Source organism: Plutella xylostella, chromosome 21 (genome assembly GCF_932276165.1).
Source record: "Plutella xylostella chromosome 21, ilPluXylo3.1, whole genome shotgun sequence".
NCBI classification, from domain to species: domain Eukaryota; kingdom Metazoa; phylum Arthropoda; class Insecta; order Lepidoptera; family Plutellidae; genus Plutella; species Plutella xylostella.
Genome location: NC_064001.1, coordinates 9,333,462 through 9,357,894, shown reverse-complemented (window position 1 = coordinate 9,357,894; position 24,433 = coordinate 9,333,462). Strand labels below are relative to the sequence as shown.

General features: G+C 38.2%; 1 protein-coding gene and 1 non-coding gene across 2 annotated transcripts; one reads left to right on the top strand and one right to left on the bottom strand.

The window, feature by feature from the left end:
- LOC105387036 (serine/threonine-protein phosphatase 6 regulatory ankyrin repeat subunit C) lies at window positions 1–23,319 on the top strand. Its single transcript, XM_048628795.1, has 11 exons — window positions 1–833; window positions 1,215–1,313; window positions 1,579–1,677; window positions 1,978–2,175; window positions 5,308–5,505; window positions 6,341–6,439; window positions 9,775–9,873; window positions 13,268–13,405; window positions 21,034–21,112; window positions 22,017–22,112; window positions 23,193–23,319. The coding sequence occupies exons 1-10, from the start codon at window positions 705–707 to the stop codon at window positions 22,031–22,033; spliced, it is 1,155 nt and encodes a 384-aa protein (XP_048484752.1). The 5' UTR covers window positions 1–704; the 3' UTR covers window positions 22,034–22,112; window positions 23,193–23,319.
- Trnac-gca lies at window positions 10,267–10,338 on the bottom strand. The gene has a single exon. It is a non-coding gene; the product is annotated as a tRNA-Cys (tRNA).
- Window positions 23,320–24,433: the final 1,114 nt, after the last annotated feature.

Here is a 24,433-nt window from a genome sequence, read left to right as displayed (position 1 = left end):
TTCTTCTGACATCTCTAATACACATTTCCGGCAAAAGTTTCACGTTAGTTTTCGCTAGCTAAAGGCATCATGCGAGAAAACGAAAACTTTTGTACGTGTGCAAACTATGACAACAAGAACTACAAGTATTATAAAGTCACAAATAACACAATGCACTGGACATACTGAACAACTTTCACTGCAGGACCAACTTCTACTCTGCAACCGCGAAACAAAAACCACCTTTTCCATACATTTCCTTTGAGTACGTTGTTAACTTCAGTATGAAACAGCTGTTTTATTACGCAATTTCAGTGCCAGTTCTATTACCAGGTAGCCGATATGACCCATTGTGTTTCACTGATAAAATTCAGCCCTATGTATATCCCAGCGCATCAATATTCAAAGGGAGCCACGTAATGCGTACATTTATCTACTCCCGTGATGGATGGCTAACATAACTCTTGACCCAGCTAGGTATCTTAGATGGCTTTCGGTGTATACCATAATCTGGAATTTATTCATGAAACAGGGTGACATCAGTTCGGGAATACCTCCCTACCAAATGTTTAGGTACAAATAACTATGACTTCCAGAATCAATTATTTACTACTTAAATGCTTACTTACCTACATTTATCTAACTTACCGCAAAACCGGACCGGACATACAAAGACGATTCGTACTTTATAACTACAATTTGAGCCCAATTCTTTCCTTTTCCAGATGTCAAACGAAGGCAGGGCCCGTGTCCAGCAAAACGACCTTCTTCTCCATGAGGCAGTTATCAAGAACGAGCCAGAAGCAGTGAGGGAAGCCCTGAGGAGGCCCACCGACGTCAACTGTAGAAACAACGTATGCGATTAAACTCCTCGCTTTTATGCATGCCTAGTACTTTCTGTTACATTTGAGCGTCTCATTTGAGTCTATGGTCAATCCTCGTTGAGCAAGCGTTTATTCAGTGATAAACTAGAGGGGTTTTATATCTCTTTTATGCTTATGGAGGTGTAGCGTGTTGGTATGAGACACACGCATTTCAATGTCAACTCAGCTCCGTTGCTATTGCTAAAGTAATGGGCCGGAACGGATATTTAATATCGTCACAGATTATTAGGATATCGTATACAAATAAGTAGGTAATTATTTGGATAAGATATAGATTTTATTATTTTGATTTTATTTATAACTAAATAGCTAATTATTGATAATGTGTTAAATTATTTGTATTGTCCTCAGTATGGCCGGGCTCCTATTCACTGGGCGGCCAGTCGGGGAAACGTAGAAATTGTCAACTTGCTCATTGAAGCCAATTGTGACATTGAAGCTGCTGATAAGGTAAAATATCTGATAGGTTCATTCATTCTCATACCAAAATTCGTAGCAAAATATTTATAAAACTTCTGTAAATTATGTGGCGTATCGTATCGTAAAAATAAGCATTCTTTACAGTACGATAACTTCAAAGAATGTAAAGTTTTTTTTTCCACAGTTGACTTATTTAATCGGATACCGAATTACCAGGCTTGCATGATGTAGATGGAACTTAACTGTAGCGATTGACCCTGATCAGGCATTTTTATTGAATGGAATTTTTCTACAGTTTGGAATGAGGCCGCTGCTCATGGCGGCGTGGCACGGCCACCTCGCGACTGTGAAGACATTGGTAGACGCGGGCGCGTGTTTAGCAGCTACCAACAAGGTATGATGCCTTGGTAATTTATAAACCAACTTCCTAGGGAAACGTTATTCTTCTTGCAAAACAAAACATACTAACCCAGTTTTGTTATGTCAGTTCGTGAAGGCAGCCTCGTACTTTTTTGTTGTTGTTCATTGTTGTAATTTGTTGTATAGTCACTTAGTAAGAATGTTACTAGGCTTGCAGACATTCCGAGAGGTCTCACTTACATTAACTTACCTAACTGAAGACTCGTTTTGCTCGGGTTGTATCAAAACACGCTGAAACATTTGATGTTTTACACAATCAGTATTTCTGTGACAGAAACACAACGACTTGCTGCAATGTGCTTGTGCGCGGGGCTCTCTGGACGTGGCAGAGTTCGCGTTGTCCCTGGGGGCCAACCTCCAGGGCTCCGATGCGTCTGGAGATAGCCCCCTGGCCCTGGCGGCCAGAGGGGGGCACACGGCTGTGGTGGAAGTACTCATCGATAAGGGCGCCGATATTGATGCTGTTAATAAGGTAATTTATGTACGAAAGACTAACAATATCAAGGAAGTGCCACCCGCACAGTTAAATGTCTAAAATTAATATTTGTTCTTCTTCTTTGACCCGCGAAATGAGGCTCTAATCGACGCACAGCGTGTTGGGTTTGCCTCCTGTAGGTTATACATCCTACCTTTGATTAAATAAAAAAGGCAAGCATTTCAATATTTTGGGAGAAGGCTTACCTAAAAAAATACATAAGTACCTACCTATATCTACTTATTTACTATATTATTTTCAAGAGCGATTTTTCAAAACATGAACATTATATTCCTGTGAGGTTTTTATATTTTTGGCGGCGCGCCAATTGATATAAAAAACTCACAGGAGTAGCGCCTACTCCTTCTATTAAACATTAAACACATTATTATTATCATGCTGCATTTGGGAATTGTTTGGCTAAACCTGTTTCACCAGTGTCTGGGGAGGGGAGGTGATCAATACATTGTGGTTTTGTTAGCCCGTTTCTGTTACTGACAATGAAATACCGAACAACAGGGTTTAATCAACAGGATATACCTATTTCTAAACAAACGTTCATCTAACTGTGGGATGAATAGGCCAAAATACGGAATGGAGAACACCCTTAGGAATTTTGAGGCTATTTCAAAGGGAAAAGCAATACGTACGGTGGCCTGCGCCTAAAAGTATACAAGCGGAGTTTTTAAAATAGCGATCTCAAGCTCACATGCTGCTCAAGCACACCCACATAAACACCACTGCTACACACATCACACACAACACGGCCCCGGATTTATAACAGATGTAGCTGTTCCCTTCATCATCAGGGATCGCTATTTTAAAAACTTCGCCTGTATACTTTTAGGCGCAGGCCACCGTACATATATTTCATATCAGATCCACAAGAAAAGGTATAAATAAAATTGCGGCCCACAGTTCTCATTCTCAACACTTACCACCCAATCCATCATGTTCGGTAAGCAGAGAAAAAAAGGTGTATAAGTACTTAGGTACATTGTTCTCATAGGTACTTGAAGAATGCAAGGTAGAATAAAAAATGTTTAATAAAATCAATAAATAACCAAATGTAAGCACCTATTTAATACAAAAATTTACTGCAATAGAACAGATAAAGATTCAACTACGAATTTCTCTTATTAACCGACTTCAAAAAAAGGAGGAGGTTCTCAATTCGTCGGGATCTTTTTTTATTAGACACCTGTCAGTACGATCCGTTGTATATTTTCCTGAACGCCCTTTAGCGATCGTGTTTCTTCGTGAAGTAAAATGAGAAAGTAGGAAACCGTTTGGATGAAAATAGATTGTAGACCACGTGTAAAGACTGCACAGTCAGCTTTGCTGTAAACTGAGTCTATTCTTTGTGTCCGTTACAGTCGCCGAAATATAAGAGGCCCGTTTGGACTTCAGCTCCAAAATGTATGGGATGACAGCTGGTGTCAAATCTAAATCATAGAAATTCTAAACAATTACAGTGCCACAAACTTATCAGTTCCGGTGAGAGCGAACTAAATTGATCCATATCTCATTATTTACTAATGAATTATATATTAATATAGATTAGAAGGGTTAATTTAAACCACAAGAGCGAATTACCACTACTGGCAAACTTAAAATCTTATAGAATGAAGAAATATTACACATTTACGTGAGCTGTCACCGGAACAGATAAGTTTGTGGCACTATAGTAACTTTTGGAGCTTCAAAAGTTCTTTTTTCTTTCGGCTGTTAAATAATACGCCAGATTTTGTGCCTTTTTATGTATTTCATCAAGTAAATCAAGAGTAAATATAGCAAACTAGCTGTTCCCGCGGCGCTTCGCTTCGCCTTAAATGTTTTCCCGTGGGAATTCCGGGATAAAAAGTAGCCTATGTTCTTTCCCAGGGTCTAGACAGTATGTATACCAAATTTCATTCAAATCCGTTTAGTAGTTTTGGCGTGAAAGAGTAACAGACAGACAGACAGACAGACAGACAGACAGACAGACACAGTTACTTTCGCATTTATAATATTAGTTAGGATTTGTGTAGCTGTCCAAACGGGCCTATTATATTTCGACGACTGTAGTACCAACTGAAATTCTAAGCCATGGCACGTGAATATAAAGATAAGATAAAAGAAAAGAAATTTCTGAAAAAGTAATAAGAACGGTGTTACCATTTCCCGCGTTTCCGAAATCCGAATTGCGAGTATTTTTTCCATTATTGTTTATTTTCATATCGTTCAATATCAATATCAGAATAATATCGGCTATTTTACCGATCCATTTAGTATACAGGCTGTTATTAAACATTGAATTATTAAAAGAAGACTAATGTTAAATAAATAAATAAAACAAACAACAGGCATTGTTAGCCGAAAGTGGGTGAATCCGGATTTTATTCTGGCGTTGGTTTAGAAATTCTAACAGCAACTACGTTCTTAAATTCGTTTTTAACTAGTATTTTATGTCGAGCTATAGTTCTGTTGGTCTCAACTCAATATGATATCTGTGACCTGTACGAGTACCTCCTACCTAGATGACTCCTATCACGAATTATCAAAATTCGTAGAAAAAGGTTATTTCTGATTGAGGTACAGTATCACTTTTGCCACAGCCTGTATACAATGTTAATTAACGGCAACGGAGGGCAAATAAATAATCTGATTCGTCCACATCTGGGCAGCGGCAGCGACAATCCATCAGTCCATCACAAATATTGACATTTATTCAGTCCCGGCCGAGTGTGATGGACTGTGAATAATTGAAATAAATATTGAGCAAAAATTTATTAATTTTTCCACGAACGTCCATATCCATAATTTGTAAAACAAAAGTTGTTCATAAAGACGAGATGTGTGACTGAGACTCCGTTCATAGATTTATTCAGCTTCTGCAAATAGAAACGTGAGATAATGATACCGTTTAACTATTCTCGTATCGTATCACTAGTATGAATACTATGAATTTGTGTATCTCCCTCACACATTCATTCTTATCTCCTCAGGCAAACACCTCTCTCATCTATCTTATCTCATAATAATTTCCCACACATTCAAAATCTGAACCGCACAGCATCTCAACAACGCAGCATCATTCCATCCCGTCATCTCAGCTGTTCGAACTACCAGGCGCCCATGACGTTGCAGGCGGGTCGCACGGCTCTGCACGTCGCGTGCGAGGGCGGGCACTGCGCGACCGCTGCTCTCCTGGTATCTCGGGGCGCCACCAGAGAGTCTCGCGACTACTCGGGCCGCACGCCCCTGCATCTGGCCGCGGTCCATAGACACACTGAGCTGGTCAAACAACTGTTGGAAAACGGATGCGATGTGGATGCTTCTGATAGCGTAAGTTTTTAAAACGTACATCAAACGTTTCAGATGTTAGATGTGAGGGAGAGGTATAGTTTGGTTTCAATAGCGCTAAAGCGAGACCACAATACTGCCTCCCACAGTGTACCGGACGGGTAATTTTATTACAAGCCAGCTGGAGTGGGCGGGTATAATAATAGACCGGCAATCCAATATTTAATTGGCTGATCAAAGCGAAGTAACCAGCAATTACCGGTGGGTGGGTACGGATAGTAATAGCGTTTAGTTACTATGTAGTTAACTAATGCAGCATGTAGTGTAAGTACTTCTCGAAATGTAAAGTTTATTGTAGTTTCCAACTTAATAAGATTTAGTTAGTTAGTTAGTTTTTATTTACATGATATTCTACATAAATAGATTTAGGTTTTAGCTACCGAATTTTCCTATAAGTATTCAATTTTACTGTACAAATCCTAGTATCCCACTAAGATACTTATACTTAAATATAATTGTAGAGGTATATAATCTTTCACGGGATAACCGCTGGAACAAGCTGCTTAGCTTTCTTCATGTCACTGTATTATTTATCCCGGGAATCCCACAAAAATATTTTTATAACCGAAGCGGACCTCGCGTGTAACTGCTAGGATGTAATACATAATTGATTGTGTGCTAGTGCACAGAGACCATGGAACAACGCGACAAAAGCAAGATCAAGACTAGATCATAATAAGGGATTAATTGTTGACTTTTGACACATCTGTCAAGAATATGGAGATGACATATAAATGATAACATTACAATGTAACAGGGGTGTTAATGATCTAACAGACTATGGTGAAACTATTCATAAATAAACTATTTATTCCAGAACGGCGTGACGGCGCTGCAGATGGCGTGCGCGCAGGGCTGCCGCGGCATCGCCGAGCACCTGCTGGCTCAGGGGGCCAACGTGCACTTGCAGAACAGCGTAAGGCTCCATACTTTGCTGAAAAAATATCCATAGTACCTACCTACCTAAAGTAAGCGCGTATAAGTTTTCAGTGCAGCGAGCACTGGATTCGATACTATTTTCGAATCTACACGAAGGGTCACTTTTACCAAACGCTAAACGTATTTAAATCAAATTTTAAATACATTTTGTACTAACTGACAGACGTATGACAGGCTACTAAATACGATTAGCGTTTGGTGAAATTCCACCTTACATATGGAAAAAACAAATGTCACTTTTGGAACTAACTTTGCCTTACATTTTGACAGTGACAGTTGACGATACGCAACGTTAACGGAGGATCGAAACTTGTGCTCACGACCAAGCTTTCTTACACTTTCGATCGTTACTACACACCTAGTCGGGTTCAGAATACACAACCTAACGATTTTATAGGGTTTTTGCCGTATTGCTATGAGATATGGTTTTGGTCGTGGGCTCTCGTACTATAAATTGTTACACTTTTGCTGTGTAGTCAGATGCAGGTAAAAGTTTTTTTTTTCCTTAACCTCTAGTGTCCCACTGCTGGGCAAGGGTCTCTCCTTGAACCTTCAACTTACCCCTTTCTTGGGCCTGCGCACACCATTCCGTGCTAAAATTGTCCATGTCGTCCGCCATCTCCTTCTTGGTAAAAAGTTAAGAGACAAAATTTAAGTTCAAGCTTAGTTAGATTTACTCAAATGAACTCTGGTCCAGAGTCTGAGGTAAAGAAACATGACCCCTCTCGGCTTACCGGTGCGTGGCGCGCCACGGCGGTGGTGTACGGTGGCCTGCGCCTAAAAGTATACAGGCGGAGTGTGTGTAGCAGTGGTGTTTATGTTGTGGATGTGCTTGAGCAGCATGTGAGCTTGAGATCGCTATTTTAAAAACTCCGCCTGTATACTTTTAGGCGCAGGCCACCGTACACAAGGAATTCCATATTCACTCTTCGGTGTAAATTGTTAAAGTTACTAGTTTTGTTTGAGTTAATAAAGGAAAAGCATTCTATAAAATGAACATACCTACAATACTTTTCCCGGAGGATGCGATCGCAGAAAAATAAACAATACATGAACGAAGTCCAGCAAGAGTGCTGCAATGACGTTGCAAAAAGAAACTGCTGACTCCATCTCGTACATTATTTATCGAACCATTTGTACTCAGGATTATTACTGCAGAATTACAGTACATTTTATCAATACTACTTCTGAACTTCTGAGCCCTTTTCTGCTCTAAATAACTGCGTAAAGTTTGAACAGTTAATTTTAAAAGTGTTCATGAGGGTACGCATAGTCATATTCCTATTATTATAAACATTTCAAACACCAAAACTGCGTAAAAATCAATCGATTAGCACGAAATTCAAAAAGTTTTCTTGAATGGGCTTAAAATAATTCATGCTCCAGAAATAGAGATCATCTTCCGACCCCTTACACCTCCCGCCCTATTCCAAATCCGTGCCCATGCCCACATAATTTTAATCCAAGTTACCAGGACTACAGAGCCACTAAAGAGTTTAAGAATTCTATTTGTGCTCGCAAATGGAAACAGCCCACCACTGTAATACCCACCCTATTTCTTACCAGCTGGATATTTCGAATTACTTGTACAATTTATTTTAACTTTAATATGTTTTGGCTTTTGGTTTAGCAGAGATAACACGGTGTATTTTGAACCCCCGCCGACACAAAAGAGCGAGGTGTTATAATATAATAATATAAGTTACCGTATCTGTCTGTGGTACCGTAGTTCTCGAATATATGAAGTCATTTTAGTTTTTTGGTTTATTATACTTACGAGTAGGTATATACCTACTTTTGTAGCTAACCCTTTTTCTAACACGCTCAACTTCCCAACCCACTTTATAATATTGGTTCCTAATGACATCCCCTAACTTTCCCGATTTGGCCCGCATTTGCGACTTTCCGGTTTACAAAACTTTCCACTTTGACTTCATGCTTAGACCGTAGAAAATAACCTCCTTATTCATAGAGAAGTTACAGAACGTTTTAACTAATAAACTGTTTTGTCCCTCTCCGACAATGAACAATTTGTTCTTTGACAGAGAGGGACAAAACAGTATATTAGTTAAAACCTTTTGTAACTTTTCTATGAATAAGGGGGTTAATATGTAATGCAAGCTTAAAAACCCCTATTAGCGGTAGCTTACCTGATAAGTCTATTTAAATGCTATATTCATGCTGTTTATTAACGATCTAATCTAGTTACCCAACTAATTCCGGAAAGAGATTCTAGTTGTTAATATTCTGCTACCTGTTCGAATCAATACAGAAACATGCAGATTATGCAAAGTGGGAAACTATGGATATTGAACATGACTAAATTCCGGCTTTCCTGGATTGTACATGAAGTGACGTTTTACGTTATACAATGGATGTATACAGACCCTTCTAGTACGGGTTTGATAGATTGTCGAAAACTATAAAAGTTTAAGTTTTCTCGCATACCTACTACGTGGCGCCTCTAATGGAAACTATCATGAGACTTTTGACTGATTTTGTATGCAGATGACAGGAGAAAACGTAAACTTTTTTCGTTTTCATAAATAGCAAAACCCGTAAGTACTAGAGGGTCAGGGCGACGCAAAAATCGTATAGTGAACCGAAATTCGGGACACAACTCGGGATAAAGAAAAACTCACGCGAGGCAGTGCTTATTATGGGCTGTGTAAACATGAACTTTGTATATTCTTGTAATTTAGAAAATAAACGGGTAAACCTGCTTAGCACCCCGCGCCTCCCCTCGTCCGCGTCCGTAAGATCAAATATGATGAAATTGAAGGAAAACACAAACACACACTGAAGTAAAATCAAACAACTCTTGGAAAGGTAGAGGTAAATAAAAATTGCAATTCGATTGAAATCCACTTGCAATCTCGAAGTGTAGCAAGTAGAAGATGGAAGAGGAAGGTTTCCTTAGCTAAGTTTATACTTTTATCGCTTTAGGACTTTTCTTCGTCTTGTTTTAGAAGAAGATCAATAATCAGGCCACACATTAATATATCCAGCTTAAGGCGGTTAAACTTACATACACACGACTTGGAGTTTTAGTTAATGCCATGTTAAGTACTAAAAATTTTAAATTGAAAATATTCGGTCTTCGGTCCACCAAACCCGCACAAGGCCAGAGTGGTGGAATATGCCTAAAATCCTTCCTTCACTGGAAGGGGCCCAGCAGTGCGGACGTGATGGGTAATGATTTAGATGTTTCATCATCACGATCTATCACGTTCCCATTGCTGGAGCAGATGATGTAAGTAACTATCTAATTTCCTTCAGAATGTAAGTATGTAATTCCCTCCTCATCACCAGGTGGGTTCCTCTGCCCTGCACGCGGCGTGCGCGGCCGACGCCACCGACATCGTGGAGCTGCTGCTGTCCCGCGGCGCCGACCCCGCGCTCACAGACCAGGTATGAAGGACTATGAAGGTGCTAATAGCAGGCGAACGACATAAGGTCAGACGGTCAGATGGTACAGACGACACGACAACGAGTCAGGATCATCAGGATTCATTTTGCAGCTCGTAACATACAACGCGGACTCGGGTTTTCTTGACCATACTCAATGTCTTCTAATAACAATAGACACTAGTGGGTAAGTACCTTTAGTAGTCAAGTAGCACTTGGTCTCACTGCTCCAATATGTCGTAATTTTATTAAATAAAATTCATAATCGAAAAAAATAAGTACATACTTTAGGATAGCGTTCGGATAAAATTATTTATTTGCTTATTCAGCGCGAATAACTGAACATGGCATGGCAAGCATTAAGTTATTTTTGTAAGAAAATGCAAAAACGTTACTAGGGGACACCCGGGTTTGAACCGGGGACCTCTCGATCTGCAGTCGAATGCTCTACCACTGAGCTATATCCCCAGATGGCAAAGGAGGCGAAATAACGCTACAAATGTGTGAGTCACTTCAGAGTGATGTCACGTAAAGTCACGTTCTACCGATATGGAGAAAACCTACGCAAATCGGTAAAGTGTTGCCGATAAGGCTTGTTGTGTATCTAATTTATTAATCTACTGCTATTATGTACATATTTGCCAATGTCTAGACAAAGAGAACCTGTTTTAAAATGATTGGATACATATAATAGGTACCTTCTACTTAACCTTTGAATTTGTGCATAAACACCTAAAAACAACTTGGTCCAGCCGTTTAACGCACACTTAATTTACCCCTTAAATCCATAGCTATCATCCGTGATAAACTGAGTCCCCATTGTTCTGTCGCGATATAAGTCTACAGGAAAATCTAATTCGTTTGACAACAAGGAAAATTTGGAAAAACATTTATATTCGTAAACGTAGCATTATTTGTTACAGCAATTAGGAAAAAGCTTCTTACGATCTCAAGACTCTAAATTATTCGTATTTTAAGTAACTTCAGTTTCCAAGGACTACTGTAGTAGGTAGGTAGGTATTATGAATTCAAAATTTAGTTTATTTGTTTGTTTAATAAATCACGTAATTTCTAATGAGCGAAAATTATAACCCTATCTTTTTCAGCTCAAAATCTTGAACCACTGTAAACACTAAACACTGTATTAGCCCTACTCTTCATAAAGCTTCTCAAATATTATTTTAACTTTAATACATAATACTTATTTTCTCATAGAACAACGGGTCGAGTGCCTGAAATGATTAATATGGCGTTACCAACCTCTAGTCCGACGGCTGACGAAATATGCCCTTAATTAACGCTTTTAATTAGGCTAAAGAGCACTTCTGAACTGGCAGGTAATCTGGGGAAGTGCCTATTCTGTTGGGTACATATTGTCTACCTTCATGTAATATATATTATAAAGCGGGGTTTTTTGTATTTCAACAAGTTTGGAAATTGTATTGTTTTTTGTTTCTAATTCCGTACAGTTAATCTGGACTTTGGACCCTTTGACAGGTAGCCGTAGTGGTTAGATGCAGAAGGCTAGGCTAAGTTTATGTTGGAAGGGACACATTGTGGCGTTCTCTGTTTGATGTAAGTCACTTTTTTCAGCAGTGCATGCTTTTTGTCTGATTGATGAATAATCGGACCCATAGGTAAGGTAGGTACTATGATGCAACTTAACAATGTTGATGACGTGTGTCCTTATTTATTTTACTAGGTTTGAAATTTCACTACAATAGCAATAATTTAGGTGTTTGGACACAATGAAAATTAATCCTAGCGCAGATTTCTAAATATCAAAGCATCAAATATGACCTGATGGAATGGAATGGCTAAGCACGATTTTATGCCAAATTGCCAACCAACAAACAAACAGCCGACCGGTGTAGCGACTCGGTCCAGTTTGCAATATTCATTCAGCCGAGGTACCAGGGGACCAGGAGTTACGAGGCTGCCTGCGGCGCGCGAAACTCCAAATGTTTACCCGCGGACCCGTGATTTACCTATCGCATCAAACCGGTAACCGGATCGGATACCTGCTCGTTTGTATTTTCTATTTGGAGTTTAAACGTTGTTTACGTTTCACAAATTGGTATTGTCCAGTTATTGGAGATTGTATTTTTTTCATAACAGACAGTAGTGACGACGTAGACAGGTAGTTATTTCATGAAACCTACATGATGTACTTATCAAATTACATAAGTTCTTACCACAATTATCATGCTTACTTACCCTTCAATTTCTAGCTGATGGATAGGTGTATACATTATGTAAGGAAAAATTACGTTATCGTATCCTACTTTTTCCTATCCATTTTACAGAGAGGACTAGGTAAGTACATAATTAGTTCCTAGAGTACCTACCCACCTAATGTCTATCCATTGCCGATCTAAGTATTAAAGATTAGTGGCTGATGATGATGGTGATTTTCTGTAGCATTTCATAAGTTATAGCTGAATTTCATAAAATAAAGTAACAGCAAACCTTATTCGTTCTTACGGCAGATTACTTAGATTTTATTAAATGCTGAACCAGCATCCTATTCCTGCTAAATTGGTATTAAACATGTAATACATTACCTCCTCGCATAGTCTGTTGCCCTGGTAGTTCAGGCGTCCGTTGCATAATACACGGTTCAATTTGCTCAGTCCATCGCTGACGACCTCGCTGTGGCCTAGTGGAAATTAATTTCATCACTCTTTTGAACTGTTATTAATTCGGTTAAATGTACATGTAGATACATCGGCTTCTTACAGGTTTTTTCAGTCCAATAAGGCCTTAATGTGGTCACCATACGTACGGAAGCCAGAAACATAAAAAATACATAAGCTACCGAGGTAGGCGCTTGTCTATCTTATAAAATTTTGGTTATAGGGTGCCTACAACATGACTACTCGTTAAACACTAAAGTGTAGCTAAAAAGGATAAAAAAAGGTCGGTAATACTAGTGACTGGTTATTATTCTGCGCGTAAGTATTGTATTCCGAGAAATAATAATCCTTATTTTATAAGTATTGTATTTTTTCAGTCAGGTAAATGTACCTTACGTAGATAACAGGCAATGTTTCTCAATAATGATCTTGTTATTCTAGCCCGAGGCAAAACAGACTTCTCAGAAGTAGAAGGCAGAAACTCATAAATTATCCTAGACTTTACATTTTAATACTTATAATATTTCTTCAAAAGTAGAATTAAAATGGGAGAAATTATATGAAATAATACTGTTCTTTATTATTAAGTATACAGTAAACAACACCTCTGCTAAGTTAATTTGCGTGTTCTCCATTACTAAAATGAAGTTAGTCATCATTATGTCATCAATAGCCAGCCAATACTATCGATTTCTCCGGCGAACCGAAAGTACCAGGGTCGCAGACACCAACAAGAGGCTACATATACCTTTCTCTTGCAGTGGTCGCAGTCGGCCGTGAGCGTGGCGGGAGGCGCGGCTGAACCCCCGCCTGAAGGCTTCAGGAGGGCGGCGAGAGGTTCCTTTTCCGCCATCTTGGATATTCTGACAGCTACCACGCACCTCGAACCTCATGCTCAGGTAAGGAAGACCTAAGTTATTATGTAGATTACTGTATATGCAGTAGAACTTCAGTCCAACTGGGAGTTTCGGGGATCGAGTTATTCGGTACACCAAATGTAGTTAATAGTTTTTGGTTGTTCCTGGTTGGTAAAAGTTTTCACATTATGCTTATCTTTGTGGGCAGAAAACTAAAGTTTATAAATCCTAGAATCAGCATCCCGCCCTTTCTTGAAAAGCTCTAAAAGTTTTACGCAAGACTGGCTGTATCTAAATCAGGAAGCTTTAGATAGATAGAATATTATTTATTTGTACACACATATAAAATAAACTTACATAACTTTATTGCTAACATTAGGTTCCTTATATTTAGAAAGGTAGTCATAAATGTACGTTGAAGTTATTATAGCTACTTGAAGATACTTGGTACAGTAGTACTTTAGGTAAGTATATACTTAGTTATAAATACTACCTAGAGGTATGTTTTTAAAAAACACAACGAAAATGCTATAGATTTTCCCAGAACCGTCTTCGCAAGCTCAAAGCTGAAACACAAAGCTGTGGAGCCAATGTTTCTGTTGCATAATGCTCGCAAAAACAACCGGCACCCATGTTGCACAAGACGGCTTGTGGCGGGATTGACTTCAGTCGGTGCTCTTTAATCAAGCTCTCCAATATTTTGTATCTAGGATTCCTAGGAATATTAGTGAGTAGTTTTTAGATATGTAACGAATGAATGGAAGGAAACACAACCTAATTAATTACGTTGATAATGGTGGAGATTCTAAAGGCACCAAATATAAATTTCTCAACTACGATATGAAATTCTTTGTCAAAAAACGACTTTATGAAAGTTATCACACCTAAGGGCCACTTGCAGAAACATATTAAATCTAGATTAAGGGCCACTTGCATCAACATATTAAATCTAGATCTAGATCTAATCGGCTCGATTTAAGAAACGTCAGTCCATATAAAATTTGACACTAAATCGAGATTTAACACTAAATCTAGATTTAATATGTTGGTGCAAGTGGCCCTAAATCAAATTTTCCAGTGGAAAAAAAATATAGTTTGACATTGCTAACATTCAATTTTGTGCGTTAAGAATCGACGTCATCGATAAATTATAAAAAATAGAGTGTGCTGTAACTAACCCGTTAATTAGGCAAGCGTACCTAATAATTTCATAATTATGGTAATTTTACTGTGAACATGAGCGTATACGTGATCGGAATATGTATAATATACTTATGTACAAACTGGTATATTTAAGCGTAGAGTGAGAGTGTAACCATACACCTAACTAGGTAATTATTATTTAAAAGCTTCATGCATTTAATATAATTTAGTTTAAATAAAAAGGGTTTTCCACCAGTCCGGGTCAAAATACTTTGAAAGGCTTTAGCTCGTCGTTTCATTATATACTTAAGTAAATAGGTAATCTTCAGAGAACTACGGTCTCAGGCATATAGAAGGCTACTTATGGAAGGTAGAGCTATGATGAACGTAATTGATTTTAAGCTGATGATGATGACGAATCTCCACGCCTACAAATTATGTCAACATCAAAACTAACATAAAAATAAAATACTTTTGCTATGTTTATTTCATGAATGGATCTTTCCAAAATTGATGGTCTTTGTTTATTCACAAAGCTGCCATTACCATTGAATAAAAAACGAAACAATATTCAGGATTCACGATATTGCGAGAAAATAATAAAGTTTACTTTTGGTGCGTACCGTTTTCGTATCTCATATTTTTATAGGTATAAGTACTTACATACATTATTATTTTATACGCAGTTTCGTTTTTATAAATCATTGTTAAAAATAAAATTCCTATACTATTCTTTTTAGAGAAGGTCACAACCACAAGCTGTACCTTCATCTACTTATCTATTCATAATACATACCTACATTCACACCATTACTGGGTAGGTAGGTACTTTATATACTTACTTACCTTACATTTTAATTAAACCAAACGCCATTTTCTCTCCGGGTTAACCTTTCCATCTGCCGCAGACACAGTGACGAGGCAGGCACAATGTGGACCGTTTAGGTAACGAGTACTAATCTGAATTCACGTGTCCTCAGAGTTTAATTTGTCTTTCAGGTGTTTCAGGTAGGTAATATAATTAGATACTGAGGGATTGTTAGTGGATTGTACGGTGTGTATTATTAATTTCGACACAAACATTTATAAAAGAATATTTAAGTAAGTACCTACTTACTTACATAATCTACAATAATATAACAAGGCAGAGTCAATTATCTTAACATATAATTAGACTTATGTAGATGGGTATTCAATACGGCTGTGCCATTTCAAAACACAGTAACAGCCAAGAGACAAAATTTTCAGGAGAGCCAAAAAACGTTTTTGTCCCTTCATTTCAATGCCCCGGTAAAACTATGATACATATCTCAACGAATGTAAGCTTAAAAGAAGCGGCAGAACCTAGGCTTTACATACAATACTATTTCATTTAAATATGACTAATATTGTTGCTGTAATGCACAAAAGAAAACACTAACTAGGTTTTAAATGGTTTTCTCACCCTAAAACCGCCCTCACTGACCATTTTATAACCTAGTAAGAGCCATTATTGTGTAATTTAAGACAAGTTAAGTAGGTATATTGAAATTGCAATAATAATGTAATAATTTATATGTTTTTTCTTTTTTTATATGTTTTGGATCACATAATATAAATCAAATTTTGCAGCACTTTTACACGACCGCACTATAATTAATGGCTTTAATACCGGCATATTTTAAGTTTGTTTTTTGTTTTATCTAAATGAACTAAATTGCCATATTAATAAGGCATGTCTGACACGAACATTATTTATGGCTGCCTTAAATTAGACAATATTTCCTAAATTTTGAGCTAAAATTAGTTTACTATGTTTGAGTTTTTTTTGGTTTATGCAAAATAGGGCTAGTAGAAAGGTTCTGACGAGAAAGGTTTCTATGGCTTTTATAAAAAAGACAAAATTTCCTTATGTTGTACTTTTAATTCAACTCTCTAGGTCTCATTGGTTCAAAGATACAGGTTCTGAAATATCTGATATTTTTTTCGAAAAAAGTGCTAGTAATAATGTATGGCATTTGTGACTTACTAAAATTAACGGGCAAAAATTGACCTTTGCTGACCATTTCAAAACCTAGTATGAGTCATTGACCATTTTAAAACACAGTAAGTCATTTTCACTTACTGTGTTTTAAAATGGTTCGTGGCTCTTACTATGTTTTAAAATGGTTTTCGTGGCATTTTTGATATCGCAGGGTGGAGGTTTTTAGAATTTTTATTTTCGTTTCTGAGCGGTTTTTTGATATTCTGATAATGCAGTTTTGTGCGCAATCGCCTAAAATAATGTATAAATCAAAGACCCGATTTTTTTTTAAGTTGGCGCTTACTGTGTTTTGAAATGGCACAGCCGAATACCTGTCTATACTAGATTTTTTTATTTTAACCTACACTACAGCTTCCATAATTTATTAGGTACTGTTCGTTCAGCGTTTGGATTGGACCGATAAACTATTATTTTTTTTGTGATAGAGAAGTTTTCATCACGGTGTTCAGTGGTTCAACCTGTATAAAATTTTTGTCATACCTACGAATACATGGGTAAATGTGCTGTCAAACGTAATTTAGTGTAACTGAATTAAATAATCTGATGCTCGCTTACATAATATGTGTTGGAATTCAATTTGTCCGTGTAACAACATTTGCGCGTCTAATGGAGGCGTTTCAGCTCTATCAACTCAATTGAACACTCCACACGAGAGGCAACATCTGCTAGCTCTATAGGCCGACAACGAAAGCTGTTAGACCATTTTACCTAACCAAAAACTAAGTTTCGGAGCTCTGCTGTGCAAATTGCAAACCAAGACTCCTGTAGAGGTTTATTCTAGCTTACAAAATGAGAGCTGCCATGCAGTTGGTAAGATTAATGCAACGGAAGCGTTGCGATAGCGTTTTTGGTAAAGAGTGAACCTCCTATAGGCCGCAGAATACTTAGCAGACTACGGCCGGGCCACTTTGTTTAGTGCCTCTTTAGTTAATTTGATAGTCGGCGGCGTGTCCTGTTCTAATAGGTAGGTCCTAAAATATGGGTAACTACTAATGAGTACTTAGATACTTAGGAAATAATGTTTTATTTACTTTAGTAGTTAGTTCACCACCGGTCCCGATCAGGGTTTGTCACAGTTTGTCTGGTATTGGTCACCGTCATATTAAGTTTTTAAAAAGTTTATGTACTTACCTACTTTGTTATTTGCTAGTTACTTACTTGGTTATAATTGAAAACTGCGTGCCTACATAGACATAATAATTATTAAAGTAGGTAGGTATATTACTTAATTCAAACAATAAAGATGTCAGACCTTTGTTAAAGACCTCAACCTGCGTAGGCATAACAAAAGTGGTTTATCATTTATGGAACACATTTATGTATGACGGTATGTGCTTCAAAGCTTCATTTGATTTGAGTCCACTGTGTTAACTATTCACGTGTACCGTGCGAGCTTTTAGCGAGGTATTCAATTTGCAAATTTCCGGTTCGACACGATACACGAGCTTCGGCATAGACATAACTTCACCTGGGTATTGATAGCCACTCTAAATTGAACATTGCAGTTGATTTTTTTGTTTCAGGTGGAATTTCAGCTAGAATTGCTCTTTGGAAAAATATGGTGATATAATACTCACATCACTCCTGCTCGCTATCTTGCTGGTCCTTATTAAAGTTATGTTCTTTTCACATTAACATCACAGCCATCCTTCTTGAAACATATTAAAGCTATGTAGTATGCAACTACGCTTATCCCTCTAGTCAACAATTATTAAAGCACAAGCATCCCAAAATAGAGTTTTGTAGACCGCAGACAAACAGCTTTGTTTCAGCAAACATCTTACGGGTAAACAATGGGCTCTTAAAGTACTACCTACTCGTAAAAATTATACGATGCGCAGTGGTTGTTGGTGTGAATCCTAAATTGTTGTGCTGAATTCGAATCCCATGCATCCGTGGTAGATTATATTTTTCTAAGGTAGGTCCTGTCTCCGTAACCCAATCTGATTATCTTGTGGATTATTACGGTAATTACAGCTATCTCAGTCTGCTCTAAAGGAAATGCTAAAACTGAAATTACCTTTACCACCTAGTACCTACCTAGTAGGTAGATCCGACTGAGTGAGCCATAAAACAGAATAGGTTATGAGAACTGAAGTACCTAGCTAGCCTATCTAGCAATCTCTACATCTAGCTGCCTAGTAACAGAACGCAAACCTACCTAAGGTACCATTTCACCGTTTCAAAACTACAAATGTTTCAGTAGATTTAACGTCAAATGTAGGTAGTTACTTACCTATCTGCTAAAATCTGCTTACCTCAATCTTATATCTGGATCCGCCATTCCTCATTTAGCCACTATATGCGCTTCCGGTGGATTCAGCAGGATAGGAATAGGCTGTCAATTCATCCAGCATAGGTGAGGAATTATAAAAATTTATAACAACGGCCATTTTGGCATGTCCCTCAACTTCTTTATTTATTTGCAGCCATTTCTTTCCTTATATTGGTGAAAAATGCCTTTTAACTGCAAATATAACTTATTGAATTTATTTTAAACTAAAATATATTTAAATCCTGCTTAAATTGAATTTTTCAAAAATATTTTAATAAGTCACCACCCACCATTTTACCCTGTCCCCGGCATAAAATGAAACTTGAAGCTCAATTTATTCAAAAATTTCTTAAGTAGCCGAACTTTTGGAGTGGTTTTTACGGAAGATCTACTAAATAATTATCGTTTGACATCATTAAAAGCGCGAATAATAGCCGTTTTATATTTTTAAATCGAAAACAATCCTGATTTTGATACTTCCGGAAATGTCGGTTTTGTTACCGCATTTTTTCCTATAGAAAATTTACCAAATGCTTATTTTTAGTTTTTAAAATATGGCAATACTAAGATCTTAGACATAGACGGCTTAAAAAAATTAAAAAGGCCTCCGTGGGTAGCTCAGTGAGACAGTCTTTATTACCGGTCGAACTGTGACCAAATTTGTCGTCAGGTTTGTTACTACCGTTATCAATTATTTATTGACACATTTCTTACGATAAATTAATATAAAAAGGCATGGTTAATGCTAAACAAACTGTGGTATTTGGTTTATCACTGCTAGTAACTGAACGGCTCATATATTTTTTCAAAGGTTAGGTGGGCGTGTTTTGTTACTTCGATTTTGTTACTGAGGGTACGGTAACATATAGATGGAACGAAAAAGTAACAAAATCGACAGGTTTACATGGCGACTTTAATAACGGAAGTTGGATTGCTATGACAGTATATTTATTGTTTTTTTTTGTTATAAATGTGGTTTTTCGAGCGATATAACCCAATTTAGAGTTTAACTCTATTATTAAGATGTTTAAAGTGAATTTCATGTAAAATTGGGCCCATGTTCTAAATTTATCATGTTCACATTTTGTGCTGGTGCCATGTAAACCAAGCCCAACAATTTTGTTACCGTCCGTTTAGTAGCTGTCCCTGCATTCTGTTCGAAGATTTTGTATTATTTTGTCTAAAACTCTTTACTTTTATAATATTTTTGGTTCTAATTATTTAATATTAGTTATTCCCCAACCTATGTAAAAGTTATAAATGTGTTGTTGTTTAAATTACGCCACAGGCATTAAAAAATATTCTTGATTTGTTGACTGGGGTAACAAAACTGAGACATTATTGGATTTTTAACTGATTTCTAAAGAATATAGGACTTTTTTCCCTTGGTAATGTCATTTAAGAAGACTGTGGCTTTCCTTTAAATGCTTTAAATTGAAAGAATACCTAAAGTTTAATTAATTATTTAGGCCCTAAGAATGGTAACAAAACAGAAATTTATTCATACTTACCGTCACATTTTTACATTTTATTAAATAAGTACTAAAAATACCGTAATTACACAATAGATTTTGATAACTATAGATTATAGCGGTGTTATTTCATTTACTCAAATTATATTACAACACCAAAAAATAAAAACATAACATTTTCATCCGTTGTTATAAATTTTTATAATTCCTCAGGTAACTAAGTTGATCCTAATGTTGGGTACCTAAATATAACTATCCACTTCATACAAGCTATAGTTGATCCTGGGTCAGATTACTGCAGTGCAGACTTAAATTGATATTAGGTAGGTACTTAGACTATTCTTGGTCGTTACTCGAAGTGAAGAACTCAAGTGTGCTAACTGCTCACCTAACTAGAATAGGTAGCACCCAAGAAAACCAATTTGCAATTAAACGTGATAAATTTCAGCAAAATTACTCGCGTTGCACGTGACTTCTGAACGAAATGTGCTGGTTTTAATTAAATATATACGTAGTAGGTACCTAACTACTGTAACCAATGTTTCCTTTGAAATACTTATGAGTTACCTAAAGAGATTGGATTGAAACCTAATTGCCAAGTCCTTTTAAATTAAAATTATTGCCTACTTTCTAACTTGAGTATATCTCCCTAAGCATGAACATAGTTCATAACTCAACGACCATAAACATTAAACATTCATAACTCTGTTTAGGATTAGGATTTACATCATCCAATTAAAGTATTTTTTTGTTGCAGGACAACCCAGAAAGGTCGCCATCCCCGCGCAATGAAGAGCCGAAGTCTGGCACCCACACCCCCAGCCCGGCTAATGAAGGTAGGTAGGTATAGTCATAGTCAGAGAGTAGCCAATTAGGTAATTATACTTACGTGATTTTACTGGCTACATTTTTGTTGGTGAACAAGAACAACGATGCTGACCAATCAACTCGATTACTAAATCTATTCTTAGTACTTAATACCGCCACATAATAAGGCCGCCAATTGTACCATCTATGTTGTGTATTTCCTCTTGTAATTTCTGTGTTTGTGTGCAATAAAGAATTATCTATCTAAATCTAAGTAGGTAACTAGGTACCTAGTCTGGGGGCAAAGCGACATGGTTCCTGTCAGGCTGAACGCAAATTCCTTTGTTCCATCTAGTCATACACTTATTAGAAGACTCCCTTGTATAAGTAAGGTATCTCGGTATAAGTTTTCAGGGAGCAATGAGCTAAAGTTATCCGAATATGAAGATACACAAGGGCTGAATAAGTAATTGAACTTTAGCAACGTTTAGGTTTTCGATTGGAGCCTCCTCTGGATATCTGAGTATCCCCACCTACGATATCCAAATTTACATACGAGAAAGTGTCCTCATTATAAAGTTTTAATCGAGCATTGGAGCTTGTATCGATTTTCCCATTTCCTTTTGAGCGAAACTTTTCAGCTTTAACGGAGATTACCTACACTTTTTTACATACCTAAGTACCTAAATAGAACAATACCTAAGTAGCTAGTTATCTAGTAAAGTATCTAATTTTCATACGGTTGTAGTAGCAGTGTCCATACCTATATTTTGAGAAAAAATATCTAGGTTTAGTATTTAGTTAGTAGTTTTACAATTAGGTAGGTAGGTACTAGATCTCTACAAAACCAATTCCCAATATTCAGACTACACCCAATCAACATTACTTACTTATTATCCCTATGTACTTATGTATTTGAACCATTTGAACCAGGCGACAGTGAGAGGTGATGGTCGGCGTCCACGCTGCTGGACCGCCTCGCGCAGCGCGGCTTCGCGGCGGACACGCGGCTTGCCCTGCCGCCCACAGGTCTGTTCTTCTTCTTCTTCTTAGGCGATTTACACATTGGGTACTACATACTTATAGTTGTTAATGTCACGGTGGTGAAAGGATAAGCCAATGACAGCGGACGCGGCACAGGTCGATTTACTCGTTTAATGCGCGTTGCACCAATCACAGAGCCGTATTTATGGCGAATAGTGATATAGGTCCTGTGTAGCGGTAGCAGCGTCATTGAAAGACGAAAATTAGGCACAACAGCGCAAACTAACGAACCGTGCTTAGTGAAACAGCTATAAGGTACCCTCATTAGTCTATAAAACATAAGTACCTAACTCAAATTAGGCTCGGTACGTCCACAAAACACCGACCCACCTCATTGTCGTCACAAGGGACAACGTGATAAAAAGTGATTAAGTACATAATCCTTTAGGCGACTTTACCCACGTAACGAGGGATGACGTCGACGTTAGTAAAAGTAAACGCTTGACGAAGGTTGGAGAGTATATCGACCGTGATTTAGGAGAAGCCCCTTGGCTCTGGTATACCCATGGTCACGATGTAAAAGAAATAGAATGAAGGAGTTGTTGAGAATTTTGTTACTTCACTGAAAAATCAGAGGATAGTACCTAGCTACTATCCTAGTCCTAGACCTAGGTCTTTTATGTAGGTAATAGCTTCTAATGAGATTTACGAGCTGAGACACCCTAAAGGTGGGTACTGAACTGAACGACGTTACGAGGTGTAATGTAATATTCTCAGCCAGCTTGTTACGCAACGCTGTGTTCGAAAATCGGCTGGTTGCTCGCTGTACTGACTGCAACAATGCTCGCTGTGTAACATGTTACATTAGGGTCTTGTTTCACAATGTCTGGTTAGTGGCTACCTGTGATATAAATTACATGCTGTCACTGTCAAAAAATAACAACAGAGAGTGACAGCATGTATTTTATCTCACAGGTAGCCACTAACCAGACATTGTGAAACAGGGCCTTAACCTCGAAACGTTGGTCAATACCCACCTTAAGATCGCCGAAATTGAGTGTTTCGGCTTACTAAGTATATACTCTTATAAATACGACATCATCTAGCTACACCATAACTCCGCAGGTTGCGCGCGGTACCGCGAGCTCTGCTACCGGGCCTCCCACGCCGGCGCCGCCCCGCCCCCCGCGCCCGCCGCCTGCGCCTGCGTCAACTGTTCCTCGCGACGAGCCTCGGTACAGGAGCCCTGACCAGCCACACAGTGTGTGTGGAGCTGGGAGAGGCCGCTGCCGTAGAATATTCCTTCTACCTATAGACACAGAGTACTTAATGCCTCTGACTGAGCCGTAGAACATTCCAGAAGATTCTTTCCGCCTATCGAGTTTCGCCTATAGTTATCAAAGTCCTCTAGCTATGCGCCTGCGTCAACTCTTCGCGCGTCTGTCCAGGAGCCCTGACCAGCCACTCGCTGCGTGTGGAGCTGGGAGCAACCGCTACCTTAGAACATTCTAGAAGATTCCTGGTAGCTGTATTATAGAACAACCTTCCGCCATCATAGATGTTCCAGACATAGGTATTCCAAAAGATTCATTCCGCCTATAGACACAGAGTATAATGCTTAACTGAGTGACGGCTGCTGTAGAACATTCCAGAAGATTCTTTCCACCTATCGAGTTTCGCCTATAGATATCCGAGTCCTCAAGCTATGCGCCTGCGTCAACTGTTCCTCGCGACGAGCGCTACCTTAGAACTTTCCAGAAGATTCCTTGTACCTATGTTATAGAACAACCTTCCGCCATCATAGATGTTCCAGACATAGGTATTCCAAAAGATTCATTCCGCCTATAGACACAGAGTATAATGCTTAACTGAGTGACCGCTGCTGTAGAACATTCCAGAAGATTCTTTCCACCTATCGAGTTTCGCCTATAGATATCCGAGTCCTCAAGCTATGCGCCTGCGTCAACTGTTCCTCGCGACGAGCGCTACCTTAGAACTTTCCAGAAGATTCCTTGTACCTATGTTATAGAACAACCTTCCGCCATCATAGATGTTCCAGACATAGGTATTCCAAAAGATTCATTCCGCCTATAGACACAGAGTATAATGCTTAACTGAGTGACGGCTGCTGTAGAACATTCCAGAAGATTCTTTCCGCCTATCGAGTAACGTCTATAGATATCCGAGTCCTCAAGCTACTGCCCTAGTGGAGCTGGAAGAGACCACGAGCGAAGGACATTCTAGAATTCTAGAACATACATTCCTATTCTTTGATTTTGTGTCTTCCTCCAGTCTCACTTTCTAGAACATTCTTAGATTCCTTCTACTCATCCATGGTAACAGTCTGGGAGCGACCGCTGCCGTAG